The following is a 15,444-nucleotide window of genomic DNA, read 5'->3' on the forward strand; positions in this document are numbered from 1 at the left end:
GATTGCGTTGTAGATCGTTTTAGATACCTGTGCGCATGTAGATCTTATCAATACACTAGACACCTGAGGATGAAGAAAACGACAAACTCCAAGTCTCTCGTCTATACAATCATCCACCAAGCCGGTTGCAGTAGAAGAGTCTCGGTTCTTCTCCACCGGCTTAGAAAGTCAGTGGGCGATGTTTGCAGTGTTTGGCTCGATCGCGGGGAAGAATTGGATTGAATTTCTAAGCGGGGGTTGACCGGGAGAAATCATTCAGCTAAAGAAAAAAAAATAATTACTTCCATTTCACTACTTCTTGCCTCTTCCCTTCCATTGCACTTTCTTGGATTTTATTATACTCCCTCTGACGGCCGCAGGAGAATCCATACATTACCTACCTCTAGTCGACCTATTCCCCCCCGGTTTTTGCAACCTCATATTCTGATACCCCCGCGCATAATTCCATCATGTCCTCCCAAGAACCTCACCGTGAGGCCAACGAGGATGCTTACTTCCAGGCCGACGACGCCGAGGAAATCTTCCAGCGCGACGAGGACCAGCCTATGGAGTCCGACGGCGAAGATGAGGACCAGCCCATGACCTACGAAGAACAAGAAATCACATTGGAGAACGACTCGGCGGCGCACTTCGACAGCCATACCGACTCGGTCTTCTGCATCGCGCAGCACCCCGTGCACAACCAAATCGTCATCACCGGCTCCGGCGACGACAAGGCCTACATCTTCGACTCGACGCCGAACGCCGTGCGGCCGCTCCTCCCCCCGAGCTACGAATCCAACCCGCAACCGAAACAAGAGCGGGAGTCCCTGCAACCGCTGGCGCAGCTGGTCGGCCACACGGACACCGTCAACGCGGTCGCCTTCACCGAGCCCAGGGGCGAGTACGTCGTGACGGCGGGGTTGGACGGCAAGCTGCGCGCCTACCGCGACGCTACGCCGCAGTTGACCGGGCTCGCCTGGGAGTTCGTCGCCGAGACGCAGGAGGTCGAGGAGATCAACTGGGTGGCCGTGTGCCCCAACGTGCACGGTGACGAGGAGAAGAAGAACGTGATCGCTCTGGGCGCCAACGACGGTAGCGCCTGGGTCTTCCGCATCGACCACACCGACGCCGCCCAGCCCATCTCCATCATCCAGACCTTCTTCCAGCACACCGGTTCCTGCACCGCCGGCGCCTGGACCCCCGACGGCAACCTCCTAGGCACCGTCTCCGAGGACGGCAGCTTCTACGTGTACGACGTCTTCGGCGTCGCCGCCGCCGCCGGGGTCGCTTCCTCCGCCGGCACCAGCGCCGTCGTCGGCCTGACCCCCGAGGACCAGCGCTTCGCCGTTGACGGCGGCCTGTACTCTATCGCCATCTCCCCCGGCGGCACCATCGCCGCCGTCGGCGGCGCCGAGGGCCACATCAAGGTCGTCGGCCTGCCCCGCCTGGCCGCCGCCCCCACCGGCGGTGCTGCCGGCAAAGCCAAGGGCAAGGCGGCGTCGCAGGCGCAGACGGGCGCCTCAGCCGCCGGCACGCTGCTGGCGTCGCTGCAGGCGCAGTCCGACGGCGTCGAGACGTTGTCTTTCTCGTCTCCGCCGCTGACCCTCCTCGCGGCCGGGTCCGTCGATGGCTCGATCGCCCTGTTCGACGCCGCCCACCGCTTCGCCGTGCGTCGCCACATCGGCGAGGCCCACGAGGGCGCCGTCGTCAAGGTCGAGTTCCTGCAGAGCCGCGCCGGCGTTGGCTCCGCGCCTCCCCGCGCCGGTCTTCCTTCGTCTGCTTCTACCCCGCAGAGCCAATCGTGGCTGCTCACCTCCGTCGGCATGGATGGCATCGTGCGCCGGTGGGACGCCCGTGGCGGCACGGCGGCTGCCGCGCACGGTCTGCTCAAGGAGTGGAAGGGCCATCTGGGGCTGGTCGAGAACTCCGAGGGCGAGCAGTCCGGTGGTATCATGGCCTTTGTGCAGAGCGCTGATGGCAAGCGCATCGTCACGGCCGGTGATGATGGGATTTCTCTGGTGTTTGAGGAGTAAACCTGTTGGTTTTGTTATGATTAAACTTAAAAGTGGATAGACGTGTGCCAATGTGGGATCGGCTGGGATGGAACGGGTTTATTCTATGAATGATATTTGATGACCATACTTGCTATATCATTCTGTTTCGCGTAATAGTACTCAGTAGCAATTTACCATTAGTACTGCTAAGGTAGACCGGACCCTTGCGTTGAAAGACCAGACATCTTTCACTGTCTACTCCCGCAATCGCTTCCTTCACCCTGCCCACGCCTTCTGGATCATCTCCTGCGTGGTCGCTGCAGCCTTCATGATGATTGTATATGATAAGATTGGGGATATAATACTCGGTCTGATACTAGTTCGATTGTAGCGTCGCTTGCTTCTCTCAAGGAGCGGCGATTCTTGGCAGAGATCTCGATTGTATATACCTTCTTCTCTCTCTTCCTTTGCGCCCACTTACCATTATCCTGAAGTCCATGGTCTGAGGAATAAACGCGCCTGTATAGGGACAATTCCGCAGCATACGAGAACCAGGTGTCAAACTCACAGCTAGCCAACACAGCGATTGACAGATAATAGAGATCAAGAATACCATCTTGCAATTGCTAACAAGTCAATGAAAATGTAAAAAATGAAACACGATATCTATGTACATATCAACCAACCCCCACATTCAACGTCAAACGAATGCCCGTGCCGAACCAAGCATCCCTCTCTCAAGAAAGGCGCTTGAGGCCACCTCTATCTCCCAAACAAGCATTCATCTGATATAAAACAAGACAGAAAACTGAACCCGGTTTTCCCCTTCCCAACCTTAAGCTCATCAGCGATTCACCTCTTAAAAGCGCCAGATGAGGCGCATCCCCTTCGCTTTCTGATCCATCGATCTCGTAGCGAGCCGAGTATCCGTCCACGGTGCCAACCATAATCCTGTCCCTCCGCAGTGCATTTCCTCCATGTCCGGCGAAATGCATTGTGTCCATCCCGCTTGTCGTTTTCATATCTGCGCTAGCTTCTCCCGAGCGTATCCCTCCCTCCATTCCGCGACTCGACCCGCCCGTTCGGTCCGGTAATGAATCAATGCGATAGATCTAGTGGTGGCCCTCCTTGCCATGGTGACCGTGGTGGTCATCCTTGAGGAAGACAGCCTCGTAAGCGCAGTAACCGGCGAAAGCGACGGTCGCGACACCGAGACCCGGGAAAAGGCCCTTGAAGCGGTTGAAGCGGCTGAACGGGCCGGTATATCTCCAGGCTTCGCTGTGGATTCCAGGAGAATTAGTAAGATGTTTTCCATGGAAGAATTGTGGGTATAATGTGGCTATGGCAGAGGAAAGGAGGTCGTACTAGCGAGCCCACGGGTCCTGTTTGGCCCAGGTCGACCGCGGGTGGGCGGCGGCCTTGAATTCGTTGATGTCGAAGCCGGTGGGGTTACGGGCCATTGTGTTGGATTCTTTGGGGTGAGGTGGTGGTGCTCGTGGGTGGTTTGGCGGGGGGTTGATGGCCGGAGGTTCCGGGTTGGTAATTGAGGGTATTGGTGGTGGTGAGAGGTGGATTAGAGGTGAGGGGAGTTGAGGTTGAAGCTGTACAGACTGAGGGAGACTCAATTGAGTGAGCGAGGGAGAAGGCATTGGGTCTTGGCACGCTAGGCCGGATAAGGGAATCAAGTAGCTTGCAGTATTCTGTCACAGCCGTCCACGCCGCCTTTCCACTACCCTCGAATCGGCTTCCCCCCCAGCGCGAAAAACGTCCCCCGAACCGACCGACCTTACCACTCACTCACTATTTCTCAGCTAACTAACTCCTGCTAAACTCTTGTGCTCACTCTCCTTGTGTTCCTCTTCTCCCCACATATAGCGTCTACCTCTACATTCCACCTCCCATACGCTTGGCGACTAGGTGATATATGACTGTTGATCGGTCCTCCGTGTTCACTCATCGATTATGCCCCCTCCTGTCGGCAGATACGGGCCTGCTGGCCTGAGCGCTTCTTCATATACCCAACTGCAGCAAGCCCATCTCCAGCAGCAACACCAGCAAGCGGCAGCGGCGGCAGCAGCCCAACAACAGCAGCAGCAGCAGCAGCAACAACATCATCCGGCCCTTGCCCAGTCGGCCAATACCGCTCTCCCTCCCCCGTCCCTCGGTGGTCACCCTGGTTTCGCCGCCGGCAACCCGAACACAAACATCAACCCATTCACGCTGTCCGGCTCCGGCCTGGCCAACGGCATCTCGGTGGCAGGGTTCGGCGGAGGCGCTGCGGATGGAGGCGGTACGGGGCTCGCCAGCCACGCCGCCCAGATGGGCTTCGCCCGGGGCGCGCAGATGCAGCAACAGCAATTACATCAAGCTCATGACGGTCGGCTTGCGCTCGAGTCCAAGGCCGGCGGTGCCGTGAAGACGCGGATTCGCGACGTATGGAGCCACAACCTGGCTCAGGAGATGGCTATCCTGCGGCAGTTCGTGGAGAAGTACCCGTATATCAGCATGGTAAGGCCACTACCTATGATGTGAGGATGGGCGATTGCGACGTTGGAGAGCACAGTCCCAGCCTCACAAATCTAGAGACAAAGCTATAGCTACTCCGTCCCCGGCGCACAAACTACGAGTCAGGTGTAGGCTAATTTGGAAACCAAAAATCATCAGGACACCGAGTTCCCCGGCATTGTCGCACGCCCGATCGGAGCGTTCACAAACAAAGCAGACTACCACTACCAAACCCTGCGGTGTAACGTCGACCTCCTGAAAATGATCCAACTCGGCATTACCCTGTTTTCCGCCGAAGGGGAGGTCCCGCCCCCGAATGCCACCGATGCCAATGGCCAGCCCCTCGGCAACAGCCTCGTCCCCGCCCCTTGCACATGGCAGTTCAACTTCCGGTTCTCGTTAGAGGAAGACATGTACGCACAAGAGTCGACGGCGATGCTGGCCAAGGCGGGGATTGACTTCACGATGCACGAGAAGAACGGCATCGACCCGTTCGAGTTTGGCGCCCTCCTGATCAGCTCCGGGCTCGTGCTCTTGGACGACGTCCACTGGGTCTCGTTCCACTCGGGCTACGATTTCGGCTACCTGATGAAGATCATGCTCTGCAAGCCGCTGCCGGAGAATGAGGAGGAGTTCCACAAGCTGCTCAACATTTTCTTCCCGTCGCTCTATGACATCAAGTACCTCATGAAGCACGCCGGGCGCAACCAGGCGGTCAACGACACCCCTCTGACGCCCGCCGCGGCTCAGATCCTCACCAACCTGGGACAGAAGTCGGGCCTTCAAGATATCGCTGATGAGCTCGGCGTCAAGCGGGTCGGCATCGCCCACCAGGCTGGGTCGGACTCCCTCGTCACCGGCGAGATCTACTGGAAGATGCGCCAGCTTGTCTTCGGCGGCAGCATCGACGACTCAAAATACTCCGGCCAGATTTGGGGCCTGAACGGCCAAATGCCCTCCCTGCTGTACCACATGCAACCTCACCAAACCCCGAACCTCAACGGCGCCACCATCTACTCGACCACGGGCACCCCCAGCACCCCCAACGCCGGCCACATCGGCGGCAGCCAAACACCACATGCTTTGACCCCCGGTGGTACCGGCGGCGTACTGGCACAATTCCAGGCTGCCAAATCCTGAGGCCCTCGGCCGGTCATGATCGTTGCCCTGGGGCGTTCGAATCAGGTGCGCGGAGCTTACGACTTTTGTATGCTTTGTGGTTGCGATCCTCCCTAACCATTTTCTCTTTATCCTTCCCGTCCTGTATAGGAACCTACTGCGACCCACGGTAAACTCTCGCCGGTGGTCGATTGAATAGCGTCTTCGAAGGGTGTTTTCCAAATTTATGGTTCTCTGTTACTTGATTTTTTTTTTAAAGCTGGTATCTCTGGTTTGTCTGTTTTCCCCTTTAGCCGGTAGGAGGGATGGAGAACCTAAACGATTTGATGGATGTACATAGCATGTGGCATGGGGTTGTGCTTTCTTGGTGCATTGTTCCTTGTCGTTTGTGTCGTTAGTTTCTTCTTTTCTTGCGGTCTCGTCCACGGAGTTCATCGCCTGAAATGCCTTCGTATAGTCTTGGGAGTGGGGTTTCTGCAAAGGTGTATGGTGTTCTTCTTACGGCGGGAATATAATCATATCTTTTTCTTCTTTCTCCGCTATAGTGACGTTCCCGAGGCTTCTCGATGCGATGCGATATCCGAGATGACGGGCTCTTATCATTGGTATCATTGATGTAGAGGAGATAGGGATAATTAGAGATAGGTTGGGTGGAATTGACACATTACAGTGAGTGAGTTGTGTCAGTTGGATGGTTTGCCACCTCTTTTCGCTGATTGATTGATTGGGGATGCGATAGATAGGTGGAGGTGTAACCAAATCGCATTCCATTACTCGGCACGATTACTCCCCTCTGCACCCCATGATACCTGTGCATATCACCCCCTCCCCCTCAGATCGTCCTCTTGTGACATTGGGTAAAGGCATCCGAACCCCAGGTCTGGCCCGCCACTGCAGCAACCCTTGGAACTCCTTCGTGAAAGGGTTCGCATTTCCGCTTTCGGCGACCTCGGCCACATATCGGACGCTATGCCTGTTTGGGGCAAGGGATCCGGGTCGTGGTTTATCGGTCGTCGTCCACTGGCTTATCGCCAACACACTCGTTGCTGCTATCCATGCACTCAACCAAGTAACTCCTGGCCATCGTGCAGCTGGCCTGTTGGACACGGCGCGTTTAAAAGCTACAATGTTTTCCGTTCCAGGATAGGCAGAATACGCTCTGTACCACAAGTCTGCTGGTTGTGTCTCTTCCTTTCCCTTCCTGCATCTTCCTCCGTGATAATCTCCCCGTCTTTACCCCACACTTCTTATACTATATAACTATCATCCAGCTCGCCCTTGGAGGCTTTTGGAAGAAAGACACACGACAGTACATTTCATCCTCTTCTCATCACTACTCCTACTCAGCACATCATGGTTCTCGACCGCTTGCAACAATTGGCTCACCATGTCAAGGCCACGGCCCCTCCTCCCCACCCGCTTGACCCGCTCTCCACCTCGGAGATCGATACCGCGGTGGCCCTCATCCGCAAGGAGCATGGCAAGGTCAACTTCAACGCGGTCACGCTCTATGAGCCCCGCAAGGTGGAGATGATGGCCTGGCTGGCCGATCCCCAGAAGGCTCCCCGTCCCACCCGTATGGCTGACGTTGTCGCCATTGCTCCTGGTGGTAAGGTCTACGATGGTGTCGTCGATCTTGAGAAGGAAAAGGTCTTGAAGTGGAAGCACACCCCCGGCGTGCAGCCGCTGATCACGATGGAGGATCTGCAGGAGGTGGAGTCCATTGTCCGCAAGGACCCTAAGGTCATTGAGCAGTGTGCTATTGTTGGTATTCCCAAGGAAGAGATGCACAAGGTTCACTGTGATCGTGAGTTATATTCTTGACTTCCAATAAAGCTTTGCACTGACAGAATCTAGCTTGGACTATCGGATATGACGAGCGCTTCGGCACCGACGTCCGTCTGCAGCAGGCCCTCATGTACTACCGCCCCCACGTCGACGATTCCCAGTACACGTTCCCCCTTGATTTCTGCCCTATCTTCAACGCCGAGACCAAGGAGGTCATTCACATCGATGTGCCCCCCGTGCGGAGACAAATCAGCAAGGCTCCCCCGAGCAACTACAATGTCAACTCCATCGAGAAGGAGGGTGGTTTCCGCAAGGACATCAAGCCCATCCACATCACCCAGCCCGAGGGTGTCTCCTTCAACATCGACGGACGCACCATTGACTGGCAAAACTGGAACATCCACATCGGCTTTAACTACCGCGAGGGTATCGTGCTCAACAACATTACATTCAATGATAGGGGTAACGTGCGCCCGGTCTTCTACCGTCTCTCGCTGGCCGAGATGGTCGTCCCTTACGGAAACCCCGAGCACCCCCACCAGCGCAAGCACGCTTTCGACCTGGGCGAGTACGGCGGTGGCTACATGACCAACAGTCTCTCCCTGGGCTGTGACTGCAAAGGCGCTATCCACTACATGGACGCTGCCTTTGTCAACCGCGCAGGTGCCAGCACCATTGTCAAGAACGCCATCTGCATCCACGAAGAGGACAACGGCATTCTCTTTAAGCACACCGATTTCCGTGATGAGTCGGTCATCGTGACCCGTGCTCGCAAGCTGATTATCTCGCAAATCTTCACGGCCGCCAACTACGAGTACTGTGTCTACTGGATCTTCCACCAGGACGGCACCGTGCAGCTGGACATCAAGCTCACTGGTATCCTGAACACCTACGCCATGAACCCCGGCGAGGACACCAAGGGCTGGGGCACCGAGGTCTACCCCGGCGTCAACGCGCACAACCACCAGCACCTGTTCTGTCTGCGCGTGGACCCGAACGTCGACGGGCCCAGTAACACCGTCTTCCAGGTCGACGCCGTGCGCGGACCCGGAGAGGTTGGCAGCGCCGAGAACAAGTACGGCAACGCCTTCTACGCCAAGAAGACCAAGTTCACCACCCCCCGCGAGGCTATGTCCGATTACGACGGCAACACCAGCCGCACCTGGGAGATCGCCAACACCAATAAGCTGAACCCCTACAGCAAGAAGCCTGTCACCTACAAGCTGGTCAGCCGTGAGGTGCCTCCCTTGCTTCCCAAGGAGGGTGGTCTGGTCTGGAAGCGAGCTGGATTCGCCAGACATGCCGTCCACGTTACCAAATGTGAGTTACCTTTCTTTCTGCCTGAAAAGGGAATCTCGAACTAATATGGATAAATCTAGACTCCGATGACCAAATCCACCCCGCTGGACGCCACGTTCCCCAGACCTCTGGCGAGCCGTCCCAGGGTCTCCCCGCCTGGATCGAGGAGGCCGGTGCCGACAGCTCCATCGATAACACTGACATTGTCCTGTGGCACACTTTCGGTATTACTCACTTCCCCACCCCCGAGGACTACCCGATCATGCCTTCTGAGCCCATGACCCTGCTCCTCCGCCCCAGAAACTTCTTTTCCCGCAACCCGGCCCTGGATGTGCCGCCTAGCTATGCGCGCACGCCCTCGCAAATCGCTTCGGATTCTTCCGGGTGTGCGTGCAAGAAGAGCGATGGATCGAGTGTGCTGGTTTGATTTTTTGAGGAGGTCGGGGGAATATGATGTAGGCTTTTTTGTATATATCCTATTTAGCCTTTCATTTGATGTCTGCTATTTATTGATTGTTGTGTATCTGTCGTAGTAGTCAGACGGTGAGTAGCTCGTGGGTGTAAGTATTCATTTACCTGTACGGGTAGTGGGTCAACCGGCCCGCGCCGCAGGCCGTCTAGCCGGGGCGTGTGGCTGATTGTATTCCGGTGAATCGTTCACAGCTAAGGGATACTATACATTCACCACAATCGTAACTTATTCACATTTGCCCGCGGTGACAATTGTGGAGAGTGTTCGTGTTTCACTCCTCGCCTTGAGCTATAAGTATCTTCTCCTTCTCCCGCCTTCTCTTCTCCCTCTGTTCTCCTTCTCCTCCTCCATCACCTTCATCACCTTCATCCTCTTCCTCCATCATCCTTCATCATCCTCTTTTCCTTAGCCCTCTTCCTTCATTCTTCTCGACCACCATCTTTTTCTATCCTCTCCCTTCTCTTACCTCACACTCTTCTCCATCTTCCTCCTTTATCAGCCTCCATCTTATCATCTAGCATCTTTGTATCCATCGTCATCATCCCTGCATCAATGCATGTACCATCTTATTTCACTCTCTGATCACCCTCCTTACGCCAAATGTCTTCAACCTGTCACTCCACATCATGGACTATGATTCTGCACATATTTTGAGATAGTGTGTAAGCCTCTTTCACAAAGTAAGTCTTCCCCTATCTTTTTCCATCTTCCCTTTTTTTCCTTTTCTTTTCTTTTTTGCTGCTATTCCTTGATGTGAGACTAACTGTAGTGTATTAGTCGAGGAAGACCCGCACGAAAAACCTTTTATAGATCGTCTGTTATACCAGCCCTGTGCCCACTCCAGATCCAAGCGTCGTCGTTCGTCACGGCTGCGCAAGAGCTCACCACCCCTACCGGCACCACCTGGTCCTGCGACAGGGCTCCAGGCCACCAGGTGTTTCAGGGCCGGAAGTTCTCAAAACTACGCATCCCAAAGAGAGAAGCAACAGGCTCGTTCCGCTTGAAATCATCCATGACCGCGGGGTCAGATGTGAACCAGAAATGAATTGGATTCAGGACTATTGTGCCTTGCAAGCCAACCGATGTTCGTGATACATCAGACCTTACAAACGAACCAGACGAACACCGTATCCCTTGTTCGTGGACATCCGGTTCTCACCATTTACCTTTGGGTTTACATTTACGGTGCGATTCTCTGGATGAGGAGGCGCAACTACCGACAATGGACACGTATCAGCGGGTTTGAGTACCTCATATCCTCTGGAGTTCCCAGTTCGATTGCAGTGTTTTCAAGCGTCGTAAGTGATGTTTGGCTCTTCGCGCGATTCTTTCACTGACTTGAATTTCAGGTGGCGAAACTTCCCAGTTGTCATCCGTCGAGGATGCTTGAAGGTCGTTATAGACTTGAGAGAGATCATCCTTCTGAGCGACGGGTCCATGGACACTTACAGAAATATGGTAGCGGTAGTGGCTTCAAGCCTCCGCTCGATCGAGGAGTCATGGATCCATATCCAACATACTCGGGCTTTCGATAACAATCATGACATTGTTGCTTCCACCGTTATGCGGCATCTTCAGTCTTGCTGCCTTTAGGTTACATAAAGACACAACGACAGTACCATGTCCAAAGTTCATCGCCGTCTTAGGACAGTAATGAATACGGAATTGAAGCCAGGCGCAGATGAACAGTCCAGAAAACTTGCTGATGTGCTTGCTGGCTACCATTCGACTATACTGCCAGGCTTTCTCATAGCTGTCGGACTGCCATGTTCCACGTCCATTCGACAGTAATGAAGAATCATGTCAGTATTTGCAAGGAATGTGTTACAGCGAGCCACGCTGACAAGCAAATTGTGATGGGTACCATCTTGGGGTAGTCTTCCTGGTATATGGACTATCCAAGGAAAGTCTTTTCACTCCTTCAAGATCAAATGGTGAGTTGCATACGTTTCTTCTTGTCTATTAAGTCGATAATTGTTAACTAACCGGATCGTGTAATAGCTGAGGACAAACTGAAACTGACTCAGAGTTACGAGGGGCAAGGCTACCACAGAGCCTTCGGCCTTAGCTCGGTGCACTCGTACTCTTGATTGCATGGTTTCGTTCTGAGGACCGCAGAAGCAAATCTCTCTTGAAGGTCTTTACAACCATCGACAGGCGTACCTGCGAGCAACGCGTCCCTCGTTATCTATGGCATCCGGACGCCCTTGTTTTACTATTCAGTTTACGAGGGTGTTCTGGATTTAGCTGAAGCAGCTATAAGTAGGCTAGGGCGCTGTTATGCGTTGTATGAAAATCCCACCGCTCAGGATGTGAATTCACAATGAGCGGAGTGAGGCTTCATCCTGCTTCCAAGTCCGATGCTGCACCAGAATCAGCATAGAGCGGCCCCCTCTCATCTATTGGCGGCGTCCCAGTAAATGCCAGGGCGTGGACGCGGGGGTTGCCTTCCTAAAGAGGTGGTCCTACTGAGGAATCCTGAATAACACAGACGCGGAGAGCTTCTGCCGCAACAGTACTGTGAATTGGGACCAGCCCGAACCTGCAACCTTGGATATGAGCGAGCCCGCCTGGTGTCATGGTGCAAACAGGAGCTGACGGACCTTCCCATTGAGATGACAGGCGCTCACCATGTCTTCCTACATGGGGCAAGTATTCGCTGGAGGCACAGCACAGTATACTTGTCAACGGCGCACCTCCGAGCTTCTGCTTTTCTGTTTTAGTGCAGCGCATCCTCTTTATTTCATTCTCCGTATGAGCGAAGTGACAATACGGAATAGTGTTGAACATATGAAGCTGAAGTAGTCAGAAATTACTCCGCCCTCCAGCCACTTTTGACTCGGTGATCGAGGGGTCCATGCCAGAGCAAGTCATTGCTGAATCTCACAAAGATCCTGAGCCTGGTCCTGACACTGATATCAAGATGCACGACTAATTACAGGCACCCGAACAGATGTCCAGGCTAGAGTGAGTTATCGCCAAAATTTATACGAACCCTTCACCCGGTGCCGACATAGATGGACAAGTGCCGGGACTGGGATCATCGTGCCAACAGCCTCCTGAAAGAAGGACAGATTGCAACCATAGGGCTGCTACTTGGCCACGGTGCGGAGATTGGCTGTACCGGTTCCAACGGCTTCTCGCCCCTCACGCGGGCTGTAGCCTATGCGGACCATGCGTCGCTCACCTTAGTGAACCTCCTGCTGGACCAATGCGGCACTGACCCCTTGCAAGGGGCAAAAGCTGGGTGGAGTGCCTTACAAGTGGCACTCTTTCGAGGTCTGCCGGGTTGTGTTCAGAAATTGCTGGCAAACGTCTCTATGCAGAATTCGCAACACTGGAAGCTCATGCACCGGCTCACCACGTACAGGAGACCTTGGTTTGAGACCCCACGGCGAATTCTGGAGACACAGCAAGCAAATCGCTATTGGCGTAGTCTTTGCCAAGGTACCTGCGATGGTCTGGAGGACAGCCGAGTGAATGCGTATAGCGATTATTATGAGGATGGTTTTATCGATAGACGCGCTGAGGTCTATGAGTACGGTTCAAGATCAAGTATCTGAATTTGCCCTACACCCAGTCCTCTGCGGCTGATCGGCAGAAATTTCGATACAAGTGCCTTCGCGAGATCAGGAAATCCTACTGGCAGTATATGCACCATGTACCAGAAGCAATCTAAACACTGAAGCTTGGTACACAAGCCAAAGGCTTGAGTCATAGTGCATTCCTCTGGCACGTTCAACCATTGCATCCGCTTTCGCCCGCACCCAGGGCGCATTCCTCGTTGCTTGTCTCGCGATGCGGTTCTCCGCGAGTGTACCCTTCAGGGTCTCTGTCAGTGTGCTTTATGTTTGTCTTCTCTGGGCGCCTTGCGCACCCCCTTTAGGGTCAGGGGTCAATGGACTTTAACGACGAGAAACGTCCTTTAGAAAGACAGATCACCAGATCTCATGCATTATCCTGCTGCATCTTCAGTTGCGTCCGCTGGCAAAGCGATTGTTTCTTCTCCTTAGAGACCTCCTCGAGCGAGCGTGGGCGACGGATACACGTGTCTGTAGCAAAAAGCACTGCACACTTCTCTCAAGAGGCTGGAACATTGACCTTCGCGTATGTGGATCTAACCATGCGGGCTTTTGCATTAAGTCTGACGAGAAAAAAGACAGCCACGAGACCATCGTCGTCTATATTGACAGAGACACGATTGAGCGCGTCGAGAAGGGCGATGTGAGAAAACTGATCCAGGGATACGGATTTGCGTGTGTATATCCAGTTCGGCAGCTGTGCGCTCGACTTGTGATAGCACATGGTGTGATATATGTTTCACGCGGCATAATATATATTTATGCCCATGCTGTGGATATGGCGCGGAGCATACGCAACAATCGTCAAGATTAGCATTGGGCTGGATCGGCATTCGCAATCACACAAACATTTACACGCATGGTTCGACACCGTTTTCAAAGGCAAAGGCACGAATGCCAGCACATCTGATCCATCTACGCGTGTGCATATAGCCAAATAACAGAACTGTCATGTCCTGCCTTCTGCTAAGATCACTTCTTAATAAGAGATCTCCTGCATCATAAAACACAACGATGAGACCGTCCACCCTGGCCGTGCTGTCCAGATCCAGCGTGTTCTTGACCGCGCTCCTAAACGTCACGACATTACTGCCTTTTTGCAGCAGGACTTCTGCCTGGCCTGGCCCTTCACAACCTGATTGATGTCGCTCATGAGAATGAAACCTATACTGTGCTGCTTGACTTGGTAAGTCGCCTTGTCGACTTCCGTGAGGCTGCTCATGAGCGTGGCTCACCTCCCGAGGCCTATGCGGATATTGCACCCATGCTTCATCTGGTAGAAGGGCCCGCCAACCACTCTTGCACCTTGTCAGCGTCTGGGGGCCTGGATCGCGTGACCGGCGGAAAAAATAAACACCGTGGAATTATGTAAATAGTTCCTCAGTCACCGATTCAAGCAAAAAGCAAAGCTTCATACTTTCCCTTATCGTACCGCTTTCTCGCACGTGGCGAGCAATGGTGACTGCAAGCATGGCACGGTGTGAGCAGGCACTTGGGTCTAAGCGAGTAATACGATCTGAGAGAGTCACTCTTTGCTAGGACCCTGGTGTGGGCTGGCTGGCTCTTAGGTAACCGGTATGATTACGAACTGCTTCCAGATCAACCCTCCAAGCAGTTTCGCAACTATGTGGTATCAGTTGATGCTAGGAGTTTGTTCAGAGTAAGGAGTTCTGAACAGGCGAGGGTATATCAATCTCCAACTTACTCGCAACTCTCTTCCTCCATATCTTCTTACAACACTTGCCCCTCGTTCAGCCATCATGTCCATCCAGCAGGCCAATGGTACAAACAGCAACATGCTAACGATGCTCCTTACTATTATGAAAAGGCAATTACCTTGTTTGTTGCGTTTCTAGCTGCTCTCTCCCTGAGTTCCTTTCTACGCCATCATTCTGATTATCGGTCAGCTACAATAGGAAACGGCTTCGTTCAATTGTTATCATTTTACGACTTTCTCAAGAACAGACCAGTTCAAAGATACAGTCCCACCACCACTTGATTCTCAGGCGATGGTCTGCTCATAATGTGGTGGGCTCCGTTACTTTCTTCATGACCAAATACGTAAGGTCTGGTTCATGAAGCAAAATTACGACAATCTATTCTTAACTTACAAACGCAGTCCAGAGGAAGGGGGACAAATATCTTCCTTGGATAAGAGACACCCTGTGTCTTACGATATAGAATTGATTCGAACTCCTCGTGCAAACCTTCCCTGTCTCAGCGGCAAGACAGCTTTGCTTGGTTCTGCTTCACGCCGCAAAAGTTTGCAAACACAGCCGAAGAGCTTACCTGAAATTATAAAAAGGTGCGGAGGGTCTGAAAGAGCGAATCTAGTGCATCGGACCTCCAATCTACATGAGTGTCCTCATGTTCCGGCCCTGCCTGCAAGAGGCGGTCTTCGGCTACACGGTTTGGACATTTTCTGATATCCTGGGCTGCTGGTACAGGTTTCTAGTAGTAGGCTTAGGTATATTCCTTTTTTACAGAGTACCTGGGACATTTCGTATCTTGTATAAAGCTCGCCATGGAGACGGCGCTTCTAGTCTTGTTACTGGGCTGTCATTAATACTTATTCTTAGTTATGGGCAGATATTATTTGTCCCAGCACCGGGCAGCACCTGCTTCCCTTACCTTCAGACAATGTATTTATCCTTCAATTACACAGCAGCTTGGACTCGAATCTTCGCATCGAAGTTAACTTTGT

At 53.5% G+C, this 15,444-nt stretch overlaps 5 protein-coding genes across 5 annotated transcripts; 4 read left to right on the forward strand and 1 right to left on the reverse strand.

Annotated features, from left to right (window-relative positions):
- Nucleotides 1-291: 291 nt before the first annotated feature.
- BO97DRAFT_404317 (WD40 repeat domain-containing protein) lies at nt 292-2,082 on the forward strand. The gene has a single exon (XM_025694947.1). The coding sequence runs from the start codon at nt 450-452 to the stop codon at nt 2,013-2,015; it is 1,566 nt and encodes a 521-aa protein (XP_025553553.1). The 5' UTR covers nt 292-449; the 3' UTR covers nt 2,016-2,082.
- A 506-nt stretch (nt 2,083-2,588) lies between these two features.
- On the reverse strand, nt 2,589-3,577 carry BO97DRAFT_404318 (NADH dehydrogenase [ubiquinone] 1 beta subcomplex subunit 3). Its single transcript, XM_025694948.1, has 2 exons — nt 3,342-3,577; nt 2,589-3,254 (listed from the first exon to the last, which is right to left on the reverse strand). The coding sequence occupies exons 1-2, from the start codon at nt 3,434-3,436 to the stop codon at nt 3,089-3,091; spliced, it is 261 nt and encodes an 86-aa protein (XP_025553554.1). The 5' UTR covers nt 3,437-3,577; the 3' UTR covers nt 2,589-3,088.
- Nucleotides 3,578-3,735: 158 nt separating this feature from the next.
- BO97DRAFT_386980 (CCR4-NOT core DEDD family RNase subunit POP2) lies at nt 3,736-6,105 on the forward strand. The gene is made up of 2 exons (XM_025693566.1): nt 3,736-4,484; nt 4,641-6,105. The coding sequence occupies exons 1-2, from the start codon at nt 3,939-3,941 to the stop codon at nt 5,619-5,621; spliced, it is 1,527 nt and encodes a 508-aa protein (XP_025553555.1). The 5' UTR covers nt 3,736-3,938; the 3' UTR covers nt 5,622-6,105.
- Nucleotides 6,106-6,953: 848 nt separating this feature from the next.
- Nucleotides 6,954-9,114, forward strand: BO97DRAFT_433045 (peroxisomal copper amine oxidase; the record flags this gene model as incomplete). The annotated part of the gene is made up of 3 exons (XM_025697578.1): nt 6,954-7,407; nt 7,458-8,708; nt 8,768-9,114. 3 exons carry the CDS (start codon nt 6,954-6,956, stop codon nt 9,112-9,114), a joined length of 2,052 nt encoding a protein of 683 aa, XP_025553556.1.
- A 3,062-nt stretch (nt 9,115-12,176) lies between these two features.
- On the forward strand, nt 12,177-12,722 carry BO97DRAFT_422819 (uncharacterized protein; the record flags this gene model as incomplete). The annotated part of the gene is made up of 1 exon (XM_025696834.1): nt 12,177-12,722. One exon carries the CDS (start codon nt 12,177-12,179, stop codon nt 12,720-12,722), a length of 546 nt encoding a protein of 181 aa, XP_025553557.1.
- Between the last annotated feature and the right edge of the window lie 2,722 nt (nt 12,723-15,444).

The sequence above is a fragment of the Aspergillus homomorphus genome, assembly GCF_003184865.1.
Source record: "Aspergillus homomorphus CBS 101889 unplaced genomic scaffold BO97scaffold_9, whole genome shotgun sequence".
NCBI lineage: Eukaryota > Fungi > Ascomycota > Eurotiomycetes > Eurotiales > Aspergillaceae > Aspergillus > Aspergillus homomorphus.